We start from the raw sequence: 26,288 nt of genomic DNA, 5'->3' as shown, positions 1-26,288 counted from the left end.
AATAATTAATTAAACACTTTAATTAATTAATTAATTCTATTAATTCTAATAGTTACTCCACTATAAACTTGGAATTGCACTCTCAAAATTATAGATATAAATTACTTCTAAACTATGAAGTGTCCATTTGATATAATCACTGCATATAGATCGATCCTCCATACGTAATTCATAATTAGAGTTAGGTAAAATCTGTTAACCTCTCTAATTACTTCTTTATCCTTGAGTACCATTGATTCTCTAATGGACAGTGACTCATAAAAAACATTCATGAATCGGAACTCCTACTGGTCCAAGTACCGAATCAACCCTCAAGAGAATTATTTATCTACTTCCTTCTTAAGAAGGAATGGATTCCATCTCGTATCCTCCATAAATAATTCATAATTAGAGTAGGTAAAATCTGTTAACCTCTCTAATTACTTCTTTATCCTTGAGTACCATTGATTCTCTAATGGACAGTGACTCATAAAAAACATTCATGAATCGGAACTCCTACTGGTCCAAGTACCGAATCAACCCTCAAGAGAATTATTTATCTACTTCTTTCTCAAGAAGGAATAGATTCAATCTCGTATAATAACATTCCCGGCTACCTAGTTCATCATGTCTCCAAAATACAAGGAATGGGATTCAGGATCTCAGAATCCGTACCGAGTAAATAAAAAAACACAAATCCATAAATAGGGGTCTGTTAAGAACTCAGGATTAAGATCATTCTATATATGACCATCGGTAGACTCAATTAGAATTTCTATACTTAACGGAAATTATTCGAAAGTCATATTGTGTCTGTGTCCTTGTTCCACATAATCTCATTATGTGAAATACACTCATTCAATATCTCACCATATTAACAGTGCGGATAACACCGTTCCATTCTAAATGGGAATGACATGTGTTAATAATGTTTTAATTAAAGATTCTGAACTTTAATTAAATTCACCATGAACATTGCTTTTTTATTATTATCCTTAAACATTATCCTCTCGTATATAACACTTATATACAATGTTTAAGGTCACATAAATAATCATGAAATTTTTATTGATATTCATAAAATATTCATAAATATATGCACATAAAATAATGAATAAACTCTTTTATTAAATATATAATAAATATCCTATTACATCTTATGCTTCTAGGACACCAATCACAATAGATAACACAATCCCCAGTAAAGTCATACAGAGGCTGAGTATTGCTCTACAGCCTTGCCCGGGGGATTCTCATCTTATCGAGGTAATCCGCATATAAAATGTCCACCGAACTATCATTGTCAACTAAGATTTGGCAAACTGTGTGGTTACCGATCATAGCTTCAACCATAAGAGCATCATTCTATGGGAAATGTACGCCATTGGCCTCTGCCTTAGAGAATGTTATCTCAACCTCCTCATATCTTGCAACTTTCTTTTCTTGACTAGATATGGTCATGACACGCCGGTTGAACTTCTCTCAGGCTTCCCTAGCGTACTCCTTTTGTACATGCCGAGAGGTAGTGCCAAGGAGAGGTCCCCCGAAGATCGCTCTAATCACACCAACTGGCTCTGGCAGATTATCTTGCCTCTTATCATCCCTACGATCGTTGTTTCACCGGTTGTTGTTGTTGTTTCGACGGTCGACTCTGTACTCATAGCGCCTCCCTTCTTGGATCAGTCTCTCGACTTCATCCTTTAAGTCAAAACACTCGGTGGTTGTTTGTCCGCTCTCGCCATAAAACCTGCAATATTTGCTATGGTTTTTCCTAGCAGGATCTGACTTGAGCGGTGGTGGTCGACGCAGGGCTTGGAGATGACTTATCTTGTGGAACACATCCTCAATTCCCATGGTCAAAGGAGTGTAGGTGTCGTACCTTTGCGGCTTGAACCTCTTTGCGTCTCCCTAATTTATGGGAGCATTATTGCCCCGATTATGTGTAGTCGGTGCAGGATTGTACTTTTGCTCGGCTTGCACCTGAGGATTGCCTCGGTGCTGTTTATCGCTATTTTGATTACTCAACTGCCCAGCTTCTTCGTTGGTGGGAGCCACCACTTTGCTTTTTTAAGGCCTTTTTGGCCTCTTCTGCATTGATGAATCCCTGCGTTCTCGTTAGGAATTCTTGATATGTCTAAGGTGGTCTCCGATCGAGGTCTGTACTGTACGGGATGTCTTTCTTCATGCTCGCCAAAGCTCCCATCAGCGCTACCTCATTAGTGATTCCTTCAGTGGCAGCTACCTACTCCCTGAATCTTGCTAACCAGTCTTTCAGGGACTCATTTGGCCCCTGGTAAACCCTCAAAAGGTTCTATTTCAGAGGAATATACTTTTTGACACCTATGAACTGAGTCAGGAAGGCATTCTTCAAGTCATCCCAGCTTGTTATAGAATTAGGCTGAACCATCTCTTGGCGGAATCGGAGAGATGATTCCTAAATGCTCGACATATAACCTCCTCGGGATACCCGTGGAGGACCATATGCCCTATGTAGACTTCCAAGTGGTTATCCGGGTCACTCATTCCATCATACTGTGGAATGGGAGGTGGTGTGTACTTATTTGGCAACGGGACTCGAATAATGTTCTCCGTGAAGGGGTGGTCGTGTGATGTGTACATCTTGGCGTCGACATTCACTGACTCGGCTACCTTTCCAACAACTTGTTCAAAGTTGTTTAAGCGGCTCCCAATCTGTTTTTCTAGCTTGGCCATCTTTTCAGCCAAAGCCCTATGTTCAGCCACAAGCTCTTCCTCTCTGGTCTGTTGTGACTCTCGCTCACGTCAAGCGTTCAATTGCTCTCTTAGGTCTCCACCGCGTGCGGAAGAAGACTCAATCAGAACAGCGTTTCTCCGATTGCCATTCTCTTGTGGGCGAGGGGGTATTTCCCTGTTAAGCATTATTAGGGTTATAGCTCTCTCTAGGGCTATCTTCCTAGCCACCCATTGTTTGCTCCCCACGGACCTGTTTGATTTTGCTAGACGAGGGTTATTATTGGCCCCGCTATCACCAACTCCCTCGACATCACCGCATTGGTCACCATTCTGGTTCCCAGTTGCGGCGTTTATTGGGAGTCCCTGTTTACTGTTGTGTTTGCCCTGTGATTGGGTTGGTCTTCCAACCGCACTTGGTTGCCATTTGGTGGATTCTTTCCTCTAACAGTAGGATTCTGGCCTTCCTGACTTTTCTGGTTAGCCGTCAAGTTCTTTTCGGAGGCATGTTTGCTGTTGTTGCTGGATTTGTGATTGTTTAGGTCTGGACTCTCCTTCTAGCGTCAATTGTTGATGGTAAAAATTAGTCAACTCAGAATTTTACCTCTTCGGGAACATTCACGTATCTACTCTCACGAATTAATCAAGAATAATTGTAAAAAAACAAAGAACACATAAACATATAGTGGTTCGGCAGAAACTCTTTGTCTATATCCACTTGTGAATGCAGTAATATTTTCATAATTACAATCGCTTGGAGTAGTAAAATAGTGTGTTAAAAAACTAAATGAAGAATTCAGCCTCTATTTATAGGCATTCCTCAAGTCTCGAATCATTATCTTTAATTTCCCGAGGATAACTCCATTTTCCTTAATTCTTGGGATTTGGCAATTGTATTTCCATATTTAAATGACCGATTTTGTGGAATTCTCCTTATCAGTTATCTAATTTCCAAATTTGAATGCAGACAATCGTTGTAGTTTATCTCTTTTTGATTTGGCGGGATTTGATTTAAATCTGATCCCGTAGAATTCAACATCGTGACCTTTGAGGGCTTAAAGTAGATCTTTCGACCCATACCCTTTGTTTTCAAGAGTTCTCCTCGGCCTGGGAACATTTCATGCACCGCCACTTCTCGACGTTAGTGATCAGTCTCCTTTAACAGAACTCCTCGACGCATACAAAATAAAGAGATTGTATGATTGCTCGACTATAGTGTAACATTACTTTAATTAAATAACTCCCAATAATGAAAATATATATAATGGTATGGAAATTTTCCAATGTCTGAAATACGTGAATAAATCGATCTCAATCGTGTCATAGTTCGATTCGATAATAGTTATAACTTTTCTTTATGAAATAACCAACCAATGTGTACATTTGACGTCACGTCAAAATGTGCTAGCTGTCGACTGTATAAGGAGGATTATTTAGGAGAGAAAAACGTGGATTTATGGTAATAAATAAAGGTCTGTTTAGTTGGGCGAAAAGCGAAGCGGGCAAAATGAAAGCAGAAACACTAAAAAGGCGCGTAATTAATACGTTTTCTCTGCCTTTTATGTACGCTTTAAAAGCCGGAAATAAAAAAGAAAAAAAAAACTCTAACGCGGAGAGAAAGATCAGAAGCACATGGGATTCATCAATGCATTTTCCCCGCTTCCTACGAGTAGTTGCCTCACATTCCCTCCATGAACACACACTCTCTCTCTCCCCTTCACTTTCTCTCTCTAGAAACAAGCATCAAACAGAAAACAAAAGTCTCCCGAAGACTTCTACGAATTTTCACCATTTCATACTCTTAATTAACAAACAAAAAAGTTTAAAAAGAATCCCATGTTTCTTTCGTGGCTTTCTTTTCATATTGGTCGGTCTAAAAGCAAGAATCTTTGCCAAAGCCAAAGCCAAAGCAAAGCCAAAGCCAAAGGGCAGCCACGAAACATGAGTGATGATGCTAGTTAAAGTTCCAATAGTACCAAACAAAAGTCAATAATAGTAACCTTTTATTAATCATTAGAAAAGAAAGAAAAAATTTGCTTACATCCTAAATTCCCATATATATATATATATATATATTCAAAATATAAACGTTCTAATTCAATAGAATATGAGTAACATTTTTTTTTGTCAAAGTTCAGGTCTTGATTACTGTTTCTTTTTGAAGTTTTAAATTCGGAGTTTAGATTTTGAGTTTTATTACAATAAAAAATTCTCAAAAATAATTATATCTAACTTTTTTATTACAATAAAAAGCTCTCATATAAAGTCACATCTTAACTCAAATTAAAAACTTAAATCAACAAACTAAACAGACTCTTATATACGGCATGTTTTTTAAGGTCACATAATAAACAGACAAAATTTGGTATGCATATTGATATATAAAACAAAATCTTATCAATACAATTTCTTTCATAGTAAAATTCCTGTTATTTTGGTAGTTTTTTATTTTTTTTTAGAGGCCGTTATTTTGATAGTTGGTTCATTTTAGATATGCCTAGTGCCAACTCAATTCTTCCAACAGAATCATGACATTAAACATTGGGCATGGAAAAAGAAAGGACAAAATTTATATCCCTGAAATATTATATACATTGAAGAACCAGAACAAAACTTTGCGACAATAGAAATCAAAGTAAAGAACAAAAAATTTTATGCCACATTTATTAAAATTTTCCTATCTTTGTTTACTCTTTATTCTATGATTTTACTAAGCAATCGCTATAAACAGAAGAATCAAATTCAGACGAACAAATGCGCTTCATAACAAGGGATTTAAAATCATGTCCATTACTATTACCACGCTGAACGACAGTTTGTCCCGAAAACGAGGCCGGCTTGCGGCCGAGTTCACTCACCTCCGGAACCGAGTCGGTCGATTTGATCACCTCCACGTTCTTGAGCAAGAACTCGTTACCAATGAGTTGGTTCAAAATGCCCGCCTCCGTCACCGGGCTCCTCCTCTTGTGCTGCTGCGCCGCCGTTGCAGCACGAACGATCTCCGTCAGCATAGCACTCGACAACCGTCGAATTCCGCGAGCCCCGCCAGTTATAACGGCCGAGTTAACTGCATAATGGGACTGAGTCTTGTCCGAGTTACGCCTCCCATGCTTAGAATTAGAACTCTCCGACTTGGCAAAAAAGTGAACCGACTCGGGACTCCGATTCCTGACCAGGCCGAGTTGGTCACCGAGTAGTATAAGGCTTTTCACGTCAACCAACGTTATGTGCTTGAAATGGCGGCGGACTCGGCCCAATAGCATCGGATAACAGGCCCATCTTCTCAAACTCATCGGAACGTGGTCTAAAAATCCGGAAAGCGAGTTCTCCGGGTCCAACTCAGAGACCTCGAAACCAACCACCGAGCCATAACTCAGTTTCTGAGTCAAGTCGGTAAACTCGTCCGAGTTGTTCGCAAAACCACTCCGGGTTCGTTTTCCCCACAGCGGCTCTCCGGCCTCCTTCTTCCCGGCCTTGAACTGCGCCAAGTCGAAGCTCAACGGAGAAGTCTTGAGATTCTTCGACGACGATGTCGTTTTGTGGCGGCGAACGAGTTCGGAGAACGACTCACTCTCGTCGCGAATCACCGAGTCAAACTTCGAAGACGAAGAAGCGAAGACCAAAACGACGTCGGCTCGAGCGGTGACGCCCGACCTGTGAAGAGCTCTGAGGAACAACCGAAGCTCGTCGTCGGAGACGTCCTCGGCGACATGAGCGACGGCGAGATCGGCCATGGCTCTGGTTCCTCGCCGGTACAGAGTTCCCAAACCTTGCAGAGCCGTTTGCGGACGAGAAACCGATCCGAATTCTGATTTAGGTTTCCGCTTCCTCCACATTTTTGGAAAGTACCAGTTCGAGAACGAGAAATCAGAATCGCGCTTCGAATTTCTACGAAATTCTCCATGCTCGGTGAGGAATCTTCTGGAATTGGCGGCGAGAATCTGGCGGCCGTGGGAGTGTCGGTTGTTGGGCTCGAAGGTGGAGAGAGTGAAGAGGAGGAGAGTGATGAAGACGAGGAGAGCGCAAATGGAAATGGTGGATTGCGCTTTGGAAAGAAGACGATTCGAATTGCTTCTACTCATCGAAGAAGATGAAGAGGAAGAAGAGAAAAGCTTGTTGTTCTTGTTGGTGTTGTTCTTCTTGACATTAATGGCGGTCGAATTGTTGTTGTTGTTGTTGTTGTTATCCTCTGGAAAGAAAACGAGAAGGAGACCCATTCCCCAACTTTCTTTGGAGTTCTTGGATTTTGCTGAGATTCCCATTAATGGATTCTCAGATTTTCTCCTCTCTTTCCTTTTCTTTGGTCACCACTATTTACTAGGCCTTCTTTGTGCATGACGAGAGCCTCTCTCTCTCTCTCTCTCTGCCCGGTTGTGCTCGTGAGTCGTGTCTCTTTCCTTGCTTTTTCTCTCTCTCACGACCATATTAATTCATCGATTAATTAATTGATTCTAAAAAAATTATTGATTATCTTTTTCTCTTGGTACTGTTTGGACAAAATTGCTCTTTTTTATTAATTGTGTGGGTAAGTTAGTAAATTGCACCATCACATCTAACATTTTCGTTTATTGTTTATTGTTTATTGTATAATACACCCTAAATTTTCGGTTCTGTCAAACTTTCAAATCAATAGCAGTTACAATCTAATAGCTAACGACTATGGTCAAATTGATGAGTTAAAATCACATAACTTAATATGAAAAATGACGAGGCTTTGTAAAAATAACTCAATAAGAAAGTTTTATTAGTAAAATAATTTTTTAAAAATTTTTATTTATAAAATAATTTTCTTTTAAAATATGATAATCTCTCTCCTCTTCACTCTCTCTAAAATCTTTCCCTGAAAATTTTCATTTCCCGGGAAATTTCTCCTTTTCCGCCTAAACAGAACAGAAAATCATCTTCTAAACCACTTCCTATCCTCTCTCTCCTCCACAATTCCGCACAACCTCTGCTAAATTCTCATGCGTATATATATACACACACATATATATATATATATATTTATAGAAATCCAAACCCTAGCTCTGAATCTCGGCCATGGCCGGAGAATCCACCCATCCCGATTCCAAGGCCTTGTCCCACAAGCCATCCTCATCTTCCGCCGTCTCTCACTGCAAATCCCGCTGGCAACAACCTACTAGCGCCGCCGCCGCCAGCTCAGCCCCAATCTTGCCTGATTTCGTGTTGATATTCTATGATCTGTGATTTGCCATTGATTCCAGGAACGTTCTCTGGTAATAAATAAAATTAAAATTAAAAAGTCATTTTCTTAATTTTACTTTTTCACTTGGTTATTTTAACCAAATTCTCGAAAAATGACAAGCTTTTGTCTTTTATTTGCAAATCTCGTGTTATCTATTATTTTGGTGAGACTATTTCACTATTAAACCTAAATTGCTGTTAATTTTAAAGTTTGGAGTATAAATTGTCAAAATTAAAAAATTTTTATTTAAAGAACAAAAAGTTTAAGGTGTATCGATACAAGTATGTTGTGCACTGTGTAGGGGTAAGTTCATGGCTGCGCATGGGTGATTTGGGGAAAGTGTAAAGAAAAGATCTCAAGTGAAAGAATATTAACTTTTTAAACTATGGCTGCATTTGGAATTGGTTTTAGATTGTTTTTGAAACGTTTCTGCACATTTTTTGAGACACGAAAATGAAAACAGCTTACAAACCGTGTTTATTTAGCAAATGTTTTGAAAACGAGAATAAAAATAAAAAAAAACAGTAAGAATGATTTTTGTGAATGAATTAGAAAATAATTGAAAGTTGCTTTTCCTTTTTTGTTTTCATTTTCTAGTACTTATCAATAATGTTATAATATATTAATTAATAATTATAACCAAACATGATTTCACTTTTTTATTATACTCAAAATAATTTTTTAAAAAATCAACCAAACGCAATTTCATAATCAATCTCAGAACGATTCTCAAAACAATCTTATTTTTACTTTTATATTAAAAATAAAATTATTTTAAAAACATTACCAAACAGACCCTATATATCTGCTTTCTTGATTGTCGTTTCCTAATTATTTAAGCCTGGTGTTTTAAATTGATTGCTTTTATTAAACTTTTGAGATCAATTTACGACCACCCTTTCCTTAAGATAATAATGGATTGATTTGGAACGAACTTCTCTAACTACATTGTTGCAAAGATTAATGCTTTTTTTTTTTTTGTTGGTAATCTGGACAAATACTCTTTAAAAGTGCATGGATCAGAATTTTTACTCTTTATTCTTGATTCATAACATTTTTAGTTAAATAATTACATTAACAAAAGAGTATTTATTAAGAGTAAAAGGTAAAAATTCAGACTCATACATTCTTAAAGATAAATTTTGTAATTTTCTCTTTTTTTTCTTTTCTTTTCTTAGGGAAGCAAAAATTAATGTTAATGGGAAATAGAGTTTCTTAGTTTAAACTAATTGTCGCTTACAAAAACAAAACAAAAATTAAAGTTTTGCATGGGAAATAGGTTTTTTTTTTTTTTTTTGCATCATATTTTAATTAATGTTTTCTCATTTGTTGATCAAGGGAATAGTTTTCTCTTTTTGGCTAATACTAGTTATATAAGCATGCGCTCTGTGCGTGCATTTGTTACATTTTTTATATGAAAATATAAAATTTCTTTTAACATTTAGTTGTATTTATGTCACGCCCCAAAATAGGGGTTAGTGACATGGAGGCTCGTTTAGATGTTAAACATGATTATGAAAGTAATTAAACATTTTGGCCTCGTTCACTTCGCGAATTTAAGTTTTCAATTCAAGCTGAGATGTGACATTTTTTAGAACTTTTAACTGTAGTAGAAAAAGTTAGATGTGACATTTTCTGAGAGCTTTTTACTATAGAAACCTAAAACTGAAAACTCGAATCGGTGAAGTGAACGAGGCCTTTGAAACATAATAATCAAAATCAAAAGTAAACTATTAAAGAAATTTCTAAACAAGCCCCACATTTTTTTGAAATTAAATTACAAGAAAGTGATGGGGACTTTCACACATTCTGATAAAAAAAGTTTAAAAGCTGAGCCTCTGGCATCATTCAGGGTTTCACCCACAAGATATACAATATTGTACATACATGAACATGTAAATAACATTACAGACATCAACCACAGTCTAGAAACTTAAGGTTTAGAGTTCCACAATTTACAATCCTTACATTTGTACACAAGGGTAGTGGGCACTGTCCTCACTTGATCAGACGGTAGCAACTACTTTAGCTACTTAGCACTGCTCCTAGCGTCACCTGAGAGGGGTTTAATATTTATAAAAATAAAATAAAACATGAGCAGAAGGCCCAACAGGATGTATTTTGAAATAAAACTTAATGAACAAGTAAATAAATGAATGAGTAAGTAAATAAAGATATTTAGTTCTAACACAACAGCCGGAACCTAACATCCTTTTTCTAAAAGAAAATATATACTTAAAAATTTCACATTGCAGGCATCAGCAAGTAATTAATACTATGATAAATTACTTACACAACTACAAGCACATGCCTTATCACCACCGTAGTGACCCGGTCTGGGTTTCGGGTCCTACCTCTAAGGATACGATCTCCATATCCTATCTAGGCCATCAACAGGCAAGATATCTTATCTTAAGAAATCATTCATTAAAATTCTGAAATAGTTCATTATAATCGCAATAGCTAAAATCAAGCTATTGTGTTAAAATGCTTTCCTTTCACAAATATGTCATTTCTTTAAAATATTTGTAAGGCCAAAACTCTTTTAAAAATAGGCTATCAAAGAAAATGACAGGAAATCCTACCTCTTAAGCACCAAACCTGTGGCTAGCGTTGCGCTATCCTAGCCTCCGCTTCCTCGAAGCCTTCAATTCGATTCTTCAACTATCATTTACATAAAACAACGTTTTAGGATTAAATTCTCATTCCTAAAGCTGATCAATCTCAATTATACACTTCGATTTCGTATTAGTGTGCCTTAATCCAATTCCAAGTTTCATAAATCATTTTATGTTTCAATTCATCATTCCAAGGATTTTGATCTCAAAACATGGATTAAAGATGCTAATCCATCTACTTTAGGTTCCCAAATGAAACTAATTTGGGTTCTCTTTCAAAATCAGGGTCAAAACAAGGTTTTTAGCAAAACAAGTTCAAATCACGTGTACACCGGTCGACCGGTGATAGAGAAGTGGTTCTTCACCGGTCGGCCGGTGAAGAGGGAATCGGTCGACCGGACCGGTCAGCCGGTGGGAGCTAGACAGCTCGACCGACATGGCCAATCCGAAGAAAATCCGGTCAAAACCTGCAAATCCGAGTTCCAATCTGAGATATTTTCAAAGAAATTCAACAAATCCAGGTTCCAGACAACAAATCTAGTCCAAAGAACCAATTTTCTCCAATTTTCACCGTGATTTTACCCAAAATCCATCAAAATCCATTTCGAACTAAAAATAGATTTTTCTAACAAACAAATTCAAGATTCAAGAGAAGTTTTTCAGAAATCTTACCTCAAATCCTTCTCTTGATGTTGAAAACACCTTGAAGTTCTTCTTTGGTTCATGATTCAGAAGAAATGGTGACAAATTGAACAAGAGAGAGAGAGAGTGAGAGGAATGAGAGAGAGAGAGATAAAGAGAGAGAGAGAGACAAACTAAGAGAGAGAGAGAGAGTTACGGGAGGAAAGAAAAGAGGGAAAAAGAAAGAAAAGAAAACGAGAAAAAGGAAAAAGGCAAATATCAAAGATATTTAGGAAAACAGACCACAAAACGTGTCTACACACACTTCTGGGGTGAAAATATAAATATTGACAATATTTAAATCCCTTGAAAATATTTAAATTTATACATTAGACACATTTAATGAACATAATTATTTAATTTACACCAGATTAGGCACACTAATAAATCTTAATTAATCCCGTTTAATTTCTCGAGGTGTTACAATTTATTTATTATTCACCTAACAATTGAGTTTAGTAAAAAAGAAAAAAAAAATTAATAGAGCATATTTAAAAGAAAAAACATATCACATGGTAAATTATTTATGAGGTACATATAAAATGAATTCTTTTAAATAGAGTAAAGTGAATGAAAAAAAATCATTGAAGTATTTTGTAAGAAGATTAAATTATAAAAGAGCACATGGCAAAAGATTAAAATAACACTAAAGAAAAAAATAAAAGAAGAATAAAAATAAGAAAAAATAAACATATACAAAAGAAAGATTAGAAAAAGAAAGGGACTTTCGTTAGTAGTTCGTTTAAACATAGATTATTACTGGTTTCTTACTTTTTAGCCATTAAATTTGTATAAGAATATGTTCGTTCTATGTATTTTTTTAATATGATGTAATTTTAATAAGATCTAATAGTTAAAAATTGAGACTATTAATAGGGAGGACGACTAGAGAAACTTCTAATAAAAATGTAAAAAAATAAAAACTAAAGATAAAAATGTAAAAAAAAATAAAAACTAAAAAGAAAAATGAGAGTTTGACATGTGGCAAAAGAAAGAGCAATATTCTTGTCTATTTTATGTATGTTAGATTAGATTAAATTAGATTGGATTTATGTGAAAAAATCTTTTTTCCAAACAGGAGTGAATAGTATATCACGTTAATCTAGTTTGGAATCAGGGTATTTTGTTAGGCAGATTCAATGCTTTTGTTTCTTTTTAATATTCTGATTTAGATTGGATTTATTATCTCCTTTTTTTTAAGGGCGATGCATTATTTGAGATCCTTCCCCCTTTTTACCCCTTTCTTTGTTGAGTGCTTATTGATATGACAATTATCTAAAGGGGGAAAAAAAAGATTTAGCACCTCTTTTGCTTACATCAAATTTATTATTCTCTTTCTTTCTTATTTTTTGTTATTTTAGTAAGAAATTCCTTGTTTCAAAAAAAAAAATTCCTTTGTAAGATATGGAAAAAAAAAATTAAACATGTTCTCTGAACCATTAGGTTTAATTAGATTCTATTAGATGCACATACCTTTTTTGATTTGTTTGATTATAATATATTCTATTGTTTCTAAACACATAACATTTCTCATAAATCTAATTTAACGAGAAAAAGAAATAAGAAGAAGATGATGAATTTGGATACTTATTTTCCTTTAAAGTGGTAAAGTCAAGCAAGAGTTCATTTTCCATTTGTCTTGCTCATTGTTAAATTTGTGAATAAAACAAAAGAAAAAGAAAAGAAAACAATAACATTCAAGAAGTTCCTTGACCAGATTGTCTTGTAGAAATTTCTGCAATAGGATTATAGAGACCCAGTTTGAGGATAAACCAAAAATGAAAATGTATAATTGTTGTTATTAACTTCATTGATGTAGACAGACTCGCGGACATAATAATAATAAAATAAACACTTACTTAAAAAGAAAAAAAAAAGCTAATGATATGATTTGTTTTCTTCAGGTTAGAGTAGTGAATCACTTTAGATTTAAGGCTGGTTCGGTTGCATTATTGAGTTATGGTGATTTGAGTATAGATGTTGAGTTAAATTTGAGTTATAATTTGAGTTGAAGTTGTAACTTGAGTTTGTGTTTGGATTTACACATTTGAGTTACGATTTGAATTGATAATCTATTTAAGTTTATATTTGAGTGGGTCAAAACTTAAATTGTATTTAGATAGTATTTTAATAAAAACTCAATGGTCATGAAAAATTTTAATAGGGTATATGGATGGAGTTTTATTCGTCTCTTCATCGGGAACGCATAGAAAAAAAAAATTATCTCAATTGGAATTACAACGAAAAAGTTATGACGTTTTTAATAATAGAAAAAATATTATTCATTAACTTAAGTTTAAGTTTAAGAACTTGAGTTAAATGAAAAATTTGAGTTGAATGGGAACTTGAGTTGCATCATTGAGTTATGGTGACTTGAGTATAGATCTTGAGTTAAATTTGAGTTATAATTTGAGTTGAAGTTGTAACTTGAGTTTGTGTTTGGATTTGCACATTTGAGTTACGATTTGAATTGAGAATCTATTTGCATTTATGTTTGAGTGGGTCAAAACTTAAATTTGTATTTAATAGTATTTTAATAAAAACTCAATAGTCATGAAAAATTTTAATATGGCATATGGATGGGGTTTTATTCTTCTCTTCATCAGGAATGCATAGAAAAAAAATTATCTCAATCGGAATTAAAACGAAAAAGTTATGACGTTTTTAATAATAGAAAAAATATTGTTCATTAACTTGAGTTTGAGTTTAAGAACTTGAGTTGAATGGAAAATTTGGGGCTTGTTTGGTTGCATTTTTGAGTTATGGTGACTTGAGTGTAGATCTTGAGTTGAATTTGAGCTATAACTTGAGTTGAAGTTATAACTTAAGTTTGTGTTTGACTATGCGCATTTGAGTTATGGTTTGAATTGAGAATTTATTTGAGTTTGTGTTTGGATGGGTCAAAACTTGAATTTGTATTTAGATAGTATTTTAATAAAAACTCAATGGTGATGAAAAATTTTAATAGTGTATATGGGTGGGATTTTATTCGTCTCTTCGCTGTGAATACATAGAAAAAAAATCATCTCAATCGGAATTAAAACGAAAAAGTTATAGCATTTTTAAGAATAGAAAAAATATTGTTCATTAACTTGAGTTTGAGTTTAGAAACTTGAGTTGAAGGGGAAATTAATCTCAGATTTTAGCCCTAAACTCAAGTTAAAACTCGAGTTAAAACTTAAGTTCAAACTCAAATTTTACAGAAGAACATGAACTTAAATAAAATTGTAACTTGAGTTCAAATTTTTTTTTAGTTTTATTCTAAAAGAACAAGCCCAACTCAGATTTTAACCCCAAACTCAAGTTAAAACTCCAGTTCAAACTCAAATTTTACAAACGAACATGAACTTAAATAAAGTTGTAACTTGAGTTCAAACTTTTTTTTGAGTTTTACTCAAAAATAACAAGCCCTTGTCTCAAGAAGCATTAAGTTTAAGGTTCGATTCGCTATCAACTCATTAGGGGCGATATTTACCCGATCCATGTGAAGAGGTTTTGCATGAATTCTATGTATTAGGGTCAGTTTGGCATTGCTGTGCTGTTGAGAATTTTTACTGTTGTTGTGTTGTCAGTCAGAAATTGCTGTGACCAAAAGCTTGTAGGTGTTTGGTAAATTTCTTTCAAAAATGCTGTGAATACCAAAAGTAAAATTCTAGATGTTTGATAAACTATGTATAAAGTTTGCTTTGAAGATGTTTAATGACCAAAATAAACATACTTTATCACACAGTTTTTTATTTAATTTCATTTATATTTTTAAGGTCAATATTCATAATATTTTTACACAAAAATACTATAAAAATATATATAATTTTAATTTATTATTTAAAGTATTTCTAAAAAATAAATTACTAAATTCTTATTTTTTGTTGTCGTTTTTAAACATTTTGATGAATATAAAAAATATTTAAGTAAAATTTAGCATAGTTTATTTATTAAAGATTTTCAATTTTTAAATAAATATCTAAAAAATATTTGTTTTTAAATTTCGTATGGACAAAAATAAAATGAGTAGATAGAAAATTAAATTTTATTATTAAGATTATTTTAATAAATTTAGACATTGGTAACAGAAGCAGCTATGCAAAAGCAACCATATGATTTGCTTCTCAAATTCTGTTGTTGTTTAACAGCATTTTTTAGAGACTGTTGGATAAAAATATGATTTACCAAACACGTTGACTTGCTGTAGCTTCTTAAAAAAAAAGGCTAAAAATAGCTTCTAAAAGTAATGCCAAATGGGCACGTAGTTGAGGTAAAGTTTTTATTTGAAAAAAAAAATTTATTTGTTTCTATTTAGATCTCATCTTTAGCACACGTATACTTTCCATTTTTAGTGTATTCTTGAAATGGTAAGGACCTACGTTTGATTCCTTGTGTTTTCCGATTCGTATGAAAAACTATTGTTTATGATATAAATCATTTTGATGAATTGCTATTTTCTCTATAAAGTTTTTCTCAAGTAAAATGTCATTGTGCGTCATTTATTTTGCAAATAGCTAGCCACTAAACATTGCTGCATGGCGACATGGGACTTGTTTCATCTAATTAATGCGTACAGGTTTTAGCACTATATAAGTATATATATTATGCTAAATATACACATTATGTTTGTTTTTCCTGTTTTGTATGTTATCTATCCAGGATGACCATACTAAACTTATTTATATCATTTTAGTTCTATCGTATCATGCTTCCAATCAATGACGGTAGAAATAAAAATTAAAAGGTATAGTGTACATGGAAAAAAAAAAAAAAAATCTCAATGGAGATAAAATAGACAAATCCAAAATATTTCGAGACGGGCTCCTTTTTCTTCAAGTCTTCATGGTGGAAACTAATTCGATTAATGTCGTTAGTGCAATTGATGATTCCTCTTTTATCACTGTAAAATTCATAGTCTTAAACGATATTAAGATTAATTTTAATTTTAATTGAGTATTGTGTCGTTTGTAAGTACGGACATGACTATTATTAATTAATACAACTCATTTTAAATTAAAAAAGAAAGTGGGAGCGCCGGCCCTTTCTCGGTCTCAAGTGGCTCAACCATTGCTCCGAATAAAGATTAATTTTAATTGTAACCCCGAGCCATGTTCATTATTCCAATTTGTCCATGAAACTTAAAAACGTTACAAATCACCCTACGAATAACTATTGTTTGTATATTAATCCACTTCTATCCTACCTTCTCCACACTGGTTTCGTTCATCATCATGAAAATCAAACTTTTTTTGTTCAAATACGTTTAACCTTTACATTTCTGTACAAATGTCGAGTCAGACTCAACCCAAAAATATGGAGAATGTTTGATACTATATCGTCTTGTTTAAATATTTTATCAAACTATTCGGACGAACACGTTTAAACTATCAAATTTGCACAAATTTTGCTCAATATGAATAATAAGTTACAGATAAACAAATTTTTGTTATATATTTTTTCAACGTTAATTTCAAAATACCTTGTACTTCTGCATATTACAGTGGAGAAGGTCTAGGACGCTAAAATATAGGGCGTATTTATCTAACATTAAAGGGAAAGCAAAAGTGAGTAGTGATTCTTTTTCTTATTAAATCAATTATGAGGATTTTGTAACGCTCTGAAGAATTAAACAAGATTAATTGAGGTAACTAAGATTTATTAATTTGCCTAATCTAGTTTAATTAATTGATTATTGATTAATAAATGTTTGTGACGTGTAAATTTAAATAATTTCAAAGTATTTAAATATTCTCAGTATTTACATTTTACCCAGAAGTATGCATGGGCACATTTCTGGACTGTTATTTTCAACATTTTGACACCTGTCCATTTCCTTTTTCTTTTTCTTTTCCTTCCTTTCCTTTGTCCTTCCCGTGCACTCTCTCCCTCTCTCTCTTTCACTCTCTCATTCTCTCTCGTTCACTCACTCACTCACACTCTCTCTCTTTCTCTCTCTCTCTCTCTCTCTCTCTCTCTCTCTCTCTCTCTCTCGTTTTTGCCTCAAACCAACTGGATTTCGAACCAAATGAAGATTTCAAGAAGTTTTCAACGCCAAGAGAAGGATATGAGGTATGATTTCTAAAAAACTTCTCTTGAAACTCAGATTTTCAGATTTAAAAACTTATTTTGGTTCGAAATGGATTTTGATGGATTTTGAGTAAAACCATGGTAGAAATTGGAGATCTTAGGTTCTTTCGACTTGATTTAGTACTTAGAACCCGGATCTAGTGGTTTTCCTTTGGGATATCTCGATTTGGACTCAGATTTGTAGGTTTTTGGGTTGATTCTGCAAGTTTTCTTCACCTGTTGTTCTTCACAGGTCGACCTGTGTGGTCGACCGGACTGCATTGAGCCCACTGGTCGACCTATGCGGTCGACTGAATTGCACACCACCGGTCGACCGGTGGTGTTGCACTGCGCTGTCACCGTTCGACTGGTGTACACGGGGTTTGACCATATTTTGTTGAAAAACCCTGTTTTGACCTTAATTTTTTAGGAAAACCCAAATTAGCTTCATTTGGGGACCTAGAATGAGTGGATTAGCATCTTTAATCCATCTTTTGATATTAAAAACCCTTGGAATAATGATTTGAAACATGAGTTGATTAATGAAACTTGAAAATTGATTGAGGCACACTAATAGGAAATCAAAGGATATAATTGAGATTGAAATTGCTTTAGGAATGTGAATTGGATCCTAAAGCGTGGTTTTGTATCAGTCCTAGCTCAGGACTCGGATTGAGGGGCTTTGAGGAAGCGAAAGCTGGAATTGTGTAACGCTAGCCAGGTTTTTTAACTTAACAATTAAAAACAACAATGAAATATTAAGAAATCTCCAAACGAGCCCCACTATTGAATGTGAAAAATAAATTACAAGAACATCTCAAGAGGCTAAAACTCCTGCCTCTATCACCGTTCAGGGCTACACCCACTGGATCTTCAGTGTCGTACATACATGAACGTGTAAATAACATTACAGATGATGCGTAAAATTAATTTTGTATAATAAATTTCCACAAGCGTACGGTGTCAAGTTTTAAGTATAAGGTGAGTGAGTATCGTCTCCACAGGGATTGGGTTTAAAATTGCCGTTAAGTACTGCGATTATTGTAACTTAACTTTATCTAGGCAGCCTAATTAGATGATGATTCAGAACTAAAACAAAATAAATATAAGAAAATAAAAATAAAGTATCTATACACAAATGGTCTAGGGACTTGATTTCGCTTTATTATTCCTATGTTCATCCTATTATGTAATTGCTAATCAATTCCGTTCAATTCATTAATCAAGGCTCTAATATCACCTCGCAACCTTTCTCGAGTGCCTCACAAGGAATTGTATTTAAATACCCAAAACAATATCCCTATTCGAAATGAACATTTAAACACAAATTAAGCTTTGCCTTTAGAATTAGAAAAATAGGAATATTGATCGCCTCCCGACCTCACAACGACCTAAATCCTAATTTGATTATCTAAACGTTGATCTCCTCTCGGTCTCACAACAACCTAGACTATGCTTCTCAAATCTAGATAAAGAATTCAATCTCTCCCGAGCATCAAATTCGCAATCTAAAAATCATCTAACTCATTGGCCAAATAAATTAAAAGCATTAAGCATAGACAAACATAAATGAATTGAAAATGAAATTAAATTAACAATCAACAAAATATTCAAAACATAGTTCAAATAAAACTACATCAACTCCTAGATTTAATGTCTAGCTCAACATGGAAAAATAGATGAAAGAAGATAAAACCCAATATCCATTGAAGAGCTTCTAAGGACCTCCAAGATGAAGGATTTCAGCCTCCTTTTGATGTTTTCGTCACTTTTCCGGGCTCTGGTTCCAAATGGCATCTCTTTCCTTTTATACTACAACATTTCGGAGCTAGGGATTTAGTCGCGCGCTGCAGCCCACGTGAAAATGCGCTGCGGCGCACATTTTTGGAAGAGGGATTTCACTCGCAGGGGGCTGAGATGCGCTGCAGCGTCTTTGGGTGTACTGCAGCGCGTAGGACACATTCCTGCGCCCTTTTGGCGCATTGCAGCGCCCCTTGGGCACGCTGCAGCGCGTGGGCAGCCTCTGGGCACGTTTTGGGCGCGCTGCAGCCCCTCTGGTGCGCTGCAGCGCGCATTTTTAGAGCTGGGCACGTTTGGGTGCGCTGCAGACCACTTTGGGTGCGTTGCAGCCTGCGCTTCCCTTGCTCTCTAGACTTCTTTGCATTCCTTTGCACGTTGTAGCCCAAAAGGATGCGCTGCAGCCCGCTTTTTTGCATTCCAAGCCTCCTCTTTTGTGCCTTAAAATCCTCTTTTGTCTCCTCTTGCCATTGATTCACAAGTTGGGCAAATATTCTTCTTTGCTTCATGCAAAATCATCTAAGTTCGCATTTATTTATAACAAAAATGCTTGAAAACATACAAATATTCAAGCGTAAAAGTACTTGATTTGTTGGTAGAAATACCCGTCATCAACAGACATCAACCACAGTCTAGAAATCCAAATATTAGAGTTTACAGAATTTACAAATTCTTACATTCGTACACAGGGAGGATGACAACAATCCTTTCCAAGTCAGGTGGTAGCAACTCAGCTACTCCGCACTGCTTCTAGAATCGTCTGGGAGGGCTTTAACATTTATAAAACAATAAAACGTGAGCGAAAGGCCCAATAGGATATATTTTTGAAATAACTTTATAAACAATTAAGTAAATAAATGAGTAAACAATGAAATAAATGTAGACATTCAGTTCCAACACAACAGTTGGAACCTTACATCCTTTTTCTCAAAGGAAATATAACTGAAAATCTCCGTATTACAGGCATCAGCAAGTAATTTATACTATGATAAATTACTTACACAACCAAGTGCACAAACCATATCACCCTGGGCCGGGTTTCGAGTCCTGCCCCCAAGGATGCACTCTCCACATCCTATCTAGGCCATCAGCCGGTTTATCGATTTGCAAGATCTCTTATCTTAAGAAATCATTCATTAAACTTTATGAAACAGTTCATTATACTCCCCAGAATCTACACAAGACATGGGGGTTAAAATATTTTTCTTTCGCAAACATGCCCTTTTTTTAAAACATTTGCAAGGTCAAATATCCTTTTGAAAATAGGCTCACAAAGAAAGGGGTAAGAAATCCTACCTCACAAGTACGAAACCTAGCTAGCGTTATACAATTCCAGCTTTCGCTTCCTCAAAGCCCCTCAATCCGTTCCTCAACTAGCACTGATACAAAACCACGCTTTAGGATCCAATTCACATTCCTAAAGCAATTTCAATCTCAATTATATCCTTTGATTTCCTATTAGTGTGCCTAAATCAATTTTCAAGTTTCATTAATCAACTCATGTTTTAAATCATCATTCCAAGGGTTTTCAATATCAAAACACGGATTAAAGATGCTAATCCACTCATTCTAGGTCTCCAAATGAAGCTAATTTGCGTTCTCCTCAAAAATCAAGGTCAAAACAGGGTTTTTCAACAAAACAGGGTCAAACCCCGTGTACATCGGTCGACTGGTGACAGCGCAACGCAACACCACCGGTCGACCGGTGGTGTGCAATTCGGTCGACCGTATAGGTCGACCGGTGGGCTCAATGCAGTCCGGTCGACCGCACAAGTCGACCTGTAAAGAACAACAGGCGAAGAAAACCCGCGAAATCAGCCTAAAAACCTACAAATATGAGTCCAAATCGAGACATCTCAAAAGAAAACCACTAGATCGGGTTCTAAGTACTAAATCAAGTCGAAAGAACCCAAGATCTCCAATTTCTACCATGGTTTTGCTCAAAATCCATCAAAATGCATTTCGAACCAAAATAAGTTTTTAAACCCGAAAATCTAAGTTTCTAGAGAAATTTTTCAGAAATCTTACCTCGAATCTTTCTCTTGGCGTTGAAAACTTCTTGAAATCTTCCTTTAGTTCGAAATCCAGTTGGTTTGAGGCAAAAATGGGAGAGAGAAAGAGTGAGTGAACGAGAGAGAATGAGAGAGTGAGTGAGTGAGTGAGAGAGAGAGAGAGAGAGTGTGTGTGTGTGTGTGTGTGTGTGTGTGTGTGTGTGCACATGAAGGACAAAGGAAAGGAAGGAAAAGAAAAAGAAAAAGAAAAAGGATATGGACGAGTGTCAAAATGTTTAAAATAATCGTCTAGAAATGTGCCCATACACACTTCTGAGTAAAATGTAAATACTGTGAATATTTAAATACCTTGGAATTATTTAAATTTACACGTCAGAAACATTTATTAATCCATAATCAATTAATTAAACCAGATTAGGTACACTAATAAATCTTAATTACCTAAATTAATCTTGTTTAATTCTTCGGGGCGTTACAACTCCACCCCCTTAAGGAATTTCGTCCTCAAAATTATGACTTACCTCAAAATGCAAACAATTGCGGATACCGCTCTTGCATCATCATTTCAAGCTCCCATGTCACTTCCTCAACTCCATGGTGCTACCATAATACTTTCACTAATAGAATCTCACGATGACACAGACTCTTCATCTTCCGGTTAAGAATCTGAACCGGTGCCTCCTCGTATGTCACATCATATTGTATTGAAACATTATACCATTGCACTATAGCTTCCGGATCAGGTTGACATTTGCAAAGCATCAAGACGTAAAACACGTCATGCACGTGAGATAGCTCAGGCGGTAAAGACAGACGATACGCCACGACACCAACTCGTTGAACGATCGGGAATGGTCCAACATACCTTGGCGCAAGTTTCCCTTTCACTCTAAAACGAATAACTCCTTTGCATGGAGAAACCTCTAACAGAACGAATTCGCCTTCTTGAAATTCCAAAGGCCTACGCCTTCTATCAACATTGATCTTCTGACAACTTTGAGCTGTTAACAATCACTCCTGAATCACAACTATCTTCTCGTTGTTCTCTTGAATCACTTCTGGTCCAGTAGTAAGTCGATCCTCTAGTTCCAACCAACAAACATGTGATCTACAAGGACGACCGTAGAGAGCTTCGAATGATGCCATACCGATACTGGCCTGATAGTTGTTGTTGTAAGCAAACTCAGTAAGGTGAAGATATTTCTTCTAGTTTCCATCAAAATCCAGAATACAAGCACGAAGCATATCCTCCAGAATATGATTAACTCTTTCAGATTGCCCATCAGTCTGAGGATGAAATGCGGTGCTAAAATTCAATTTTGTTCCCATGGCTTCCTGAAAACTCTTCCAATACCTTGCATTAAAACACGTGTCACGATCGGACGTAATGGACAACGGCACTCCGTGAAGTCTAACGGCATGCTCCAGGTATAATTCTGCCAGAATCTTCCAGGAATACGTCGCACGGAATGGTATGAAATGTGCAGATTTTGTCAACCTGTCCACCACCACCCAGATGGCATCGTGCTTCTGCTCAGTCCTCGAAAGTCCCATCAGAAAATTCATCGTGATGTGCTCCCATTTCCACCCCGGAACAGGTAAAGGTTGCAACTCTCCTGCTGGCTTCTGATGTTCTACTTTGATCTGGAGACAAGTTACACATTCTGAGACGTACTGTCGAACGTCTTTCTTCATGCCTCTCCATCTGTACTGCCTCTTCAGGTTTTGGTACATCTTGGTACTTCCCGGATGAATAGTGTACCTCAATTTATGGGCATCATGCAGAATCGTCTTCTTCATGTCATTCATCTTAGGGACGGCTAAGCGGTCGCGAAAGTATAACACTCCATCCTCTCAGATTCTCCAATCCTCAAGCTGCTCCCCATTCTGGATTCAAATCCAGATTCCTTGGAGATGAGGATCTTGCCGTTGATTCTGCTTAACTTGCTACACAAGAGCTGGTGTGGAGATCAGATTATACACCGTTGCTTGGTAATAATCCTCGTGGTACTGAAGATCATAATCAGTTATTACTTTAGTCATTTTCCAGTCTTCCAGAGCTAATGACGCCATAATTCCTGTAGCCTTCCTGCTAAGGGCATCAGCTACCACATTAACTTTTCCCGGATGATAATGCAGTGTGAAGTCATAATCTTCCATGTACTCGACCCATCTCCTATGCCTGAGGTTCAGATCTTTTTGAGTAAACAAGTACTTCAAACTCTTATGGTTAGAAAAGACCTGAAATCTTGCTCCATAGAGATAACATCTCCATATCTTCAGAGCAAATATCACCGCTGCTAATTTCAAGTCATGAGTGGGTAGTTTCATTCATGTGGTTTCAATTGGCGAGATGTGTAGGCTACAACGCGTCCACCTTGCATCAAAACATAGCCAAGTCCACTCATCGAGGCGTCAGAATATACCTCATATGCCTCTTCACTATTGGATATAGTCAATACTGGTACGCTTGTCAGTCTGGTCTTCAATTCCTAAAAAGCATGTTCGCATTCAGCGTCCCATTCGAATCTGACTTCTTTCTTGGTCAACCGAGTCATCGGTGCAGCAATACTTGAGAAGTTCTTTACGAATCGTCGATAATATTCGGTGAGTCCAAGGAAACTTCAAATTTCTGCCACATTCTTCGGCCTTTTCCATTATAGCACAGTCTCGATCTTTGAAGGGTACACAAAAATTTCTTGTCCTGATATCACATGGCCAAGGAACTTCACTTCTGTCAGCGAGAAGTCACCCTTCTCCTTTTTCGCATACAACTAGTGTTCACGAAGAGTCTGAAGAACAATCATCAAATGCTGCTCAAGTTCTTCCCAAGTCTTCGAAAAAACCAGGATGTCATCGATGAAGACGATCACAAACTGATCTAAGTACGGCAGGAAGACACAGTTCATTAGATCCATGAATGCCGTTGGGGCATTCGTCAGCCCAAAAGGCATTACCAGAAACTCAAAATGTCCATACCGAGTTCTAAAGGCAGTTTTTGGTATGTCTTCCTCCTTAATCTTCAGCTGATGATATCCTGACCTCAAGTCAATCTTAGAGTAATACTACGATCCACCCAATTGATGAAATAACTCCTCGATCCTCGGCAGTGGGTATTTATTCTTCACATTTACTCTATTCAATTGACGATAGTCAATGCACAACCGAAGAGGTCCGTCGTGCTTCTTCACAAACAACACAGGTGCACCCCATGGGGAAGTGCTATTCCTGATATATCCTTTTTTCGCTAGCTCTCTGACCTGTTTCTTTAATTCTTTCATTTCTGCAGGTGCCATTCGGTAGGGAGGAATAGAAATTGGAGCCGTTCCCAGTATTAAATAAATGCCGAATTCAATTTCTTAATCCGGCGGTAACCCGCGCAACTCATCCAGAACAACATCCGCGAACTCATCCACCACAAGAATTCCCACACTGTCTCCAATTATCTCGGATTCACCTTCTAGACCAAGAAGGAAAGAGAAACAAGCAAAATTCCTACGTCCCCTAACGCTGTATCTCAACAGTCATTCTTCCAGGACTGGGTTCATAACCGCTTGATAAATGATCACCGCTCCGGAATTAGTCGTCAAGGTTACTCTCCTATAGTAGCAATCGACAATCACACCGTACCTTGTTAATCAATCCATTCTAAGTACGATGTCAAACCGACTCATCGGAAGGATTATCAGTTCAGCTCTCAATCGCTCACGTCCAATCATGATTTCACACAATCTACACAGGCTAAGTACCTCTACACATCCTAGTGGGGAGTTTAACATCATCGGGGTTTCCAAACTCTCAGATTTCAGTTTCAAGATTTGCACAAAAGAGCTTGATATAAAGGAATGGGTAGCATAAATATCAAACAATACATATGCTAGAGAGTGAGAGATTAGAATCATACCCTCAACCACCATGTTGCTGGCCTGTCCTCCAGAACTGCCTCCTGTCAGGGTGTAAGCTTGTCCTTGCACTTTTCCATTTCCTTTATCACCAATATTTGGCCGTTGTGTCCCTGGCCTATATTGTTGTGGTGGATGTATCTGCACCGGTCCTAACGCTTAAGGCTAAAACTATGGATATTAAGGCAGACGGTAGGTTGGTACAGGAGGGTATGGCATCGGCATTGGTAGTTGTGGCTAATAAGGTGGCACAAACTGCGGTGGTCTTTCTTGACCATAAAGAACCTCACTCTGAGATTGCTGAGCCGGCGGTTGATTCTGATTTGGATAGTTCCTCCTAATGTGGCCAACTTGCCCACAATAATGACACTTGGGGCTGTAGGGACCACTCTAGTCACTTCCCGAGGAACTACTACCACCGCTGATCATCTCCCCGCTAATCTGTCCCTGATTACGGTTTCTTCTACCACTCCGGTGTGGCCCACCTGAAGCAAAAGGTCCACCAGAAGTAGAAACTCGACCAGCTGCTTCCTTGCTTTGCTGATAAGCCAGATTATCCTGCTCGACGCTTGTAGTAGCAGCCACCAGGTCTCAGAAATTTCAAATTCTTAGAGACACCAAGGGTCTCCTTATAGAATTCTTTAGACCCTTTTCGAATTTAAGACACTTTAGGTGTTCGGACTCCACCAAAGATGGTGCAAACTGGGATAGGTCGTTGAATTTAGCCTCGTACTCATCATGAACATGTCGCCATGTAGCAAGGACATAAACTCCATTGTCTTTTTGTAACACCCTGAAGAATTAATTGAGATTAATTAAGGTAATTGAGATTATTAGTGTGCCTAATCTGATTTAATTAATTGAGTTTAAATAATTCTAAGGTATTTAAATTATTCACAGTAATTTATTTAATCCAGAAGTGTGTATGGGCGCATTTCTGGACTGTTATATTTTACACATGTCACTTTCTTTTATTTTTCTTTTCTTTTCTTTTCTTTTTCTTTTTCCTTTCTTTTCCTTCCTTTTCTTTTTCTTTCCCGTGCGTTTCTCTCTCTCTCTCTCTCTCTCCCACTTCCGTGCTCTCTCTCTCTCTCTCTCTCTCCCATTTGTGTCTCAAATCAAAACCGGATTCGAACCAAGAGTGATTTCAAAGAGTTTTCAACGTCAAGAGAAGGATTCGAGGTAAGATTACTGAAAGAACCTCTATTGAATCTATGTTTTTTTTCAGATTTCAAAACTTATTTTGGTTCAAAACGGATTTTGATGGATTTTGAGTAAAACTAGAGTAGAAATTAGAGATCTTGGGTTCTTTGGACTTGTTTTAGGACCTAGA

General features: G+C 36.4%; 2 protein-coding genes across 2 annotated transcripts; both read right to left on the bottom strand.

Annotated features, from left to right (window-relative positions):
* Positions 1-5,269: 5,269 nt before the first annotated feature.
* On the bottom strand, positions 5,270-7,072 carry LOC21399066. The gene has a single exon (XM_010107040.2). The coding sequence runs from the start codon at positions 6,948-6,950 to the stop codon at positions 5,388-5,390; it is 1,563 nt and encodes a 520-aa protein (XP_010105342.1). The 5' UTR covers positions 6,951-7,072; the 3' UTR covers positions 5,270-5,387.
* Positions 7,073-21,653: 14,581 nt separating this feature from the next.
* Positions 21,654-22,862, bottom strand: LOC112093304. The gene is made up of 3 exons (XM_024171461.1): positions 22,408-22,862; positions 22,147-22,211; positions 21,654-22,054 (listed from the first exon to the last, which is right to left on the bottom strand). Exons 1-3 carry the CDS (start codon positions 22,860-22,862, stop codon positions 21,654-21,656), a joined length of 921 nt encoding a protein of 306 aa, XP_024027229.1.
* Between the last annotated feature and the right edge of the window lie 3,426 nt (positions 22,863-26,288).

The sequence above is a fragment of the Morus notabilis genome, unplaced genomic scaffold (assembly GCF_000414095.1).
Source record: "Morus notabilis unplaced genomic scaffold, ASM41409v2 Scaffold174, whole genome shotgun sequence".
Taxonomy (NCBI): domain Eukaryota; kingdom Viridiplantae; phylum Streptophyta; class Magnoliopsida; order Rosales; family Moraceae; genus Morus; species Morus notabilis.
Note: the sequence above shows the minus strand (reverse complement) of the source record. Positions and strands in the feature narration are given on the sequence as shown.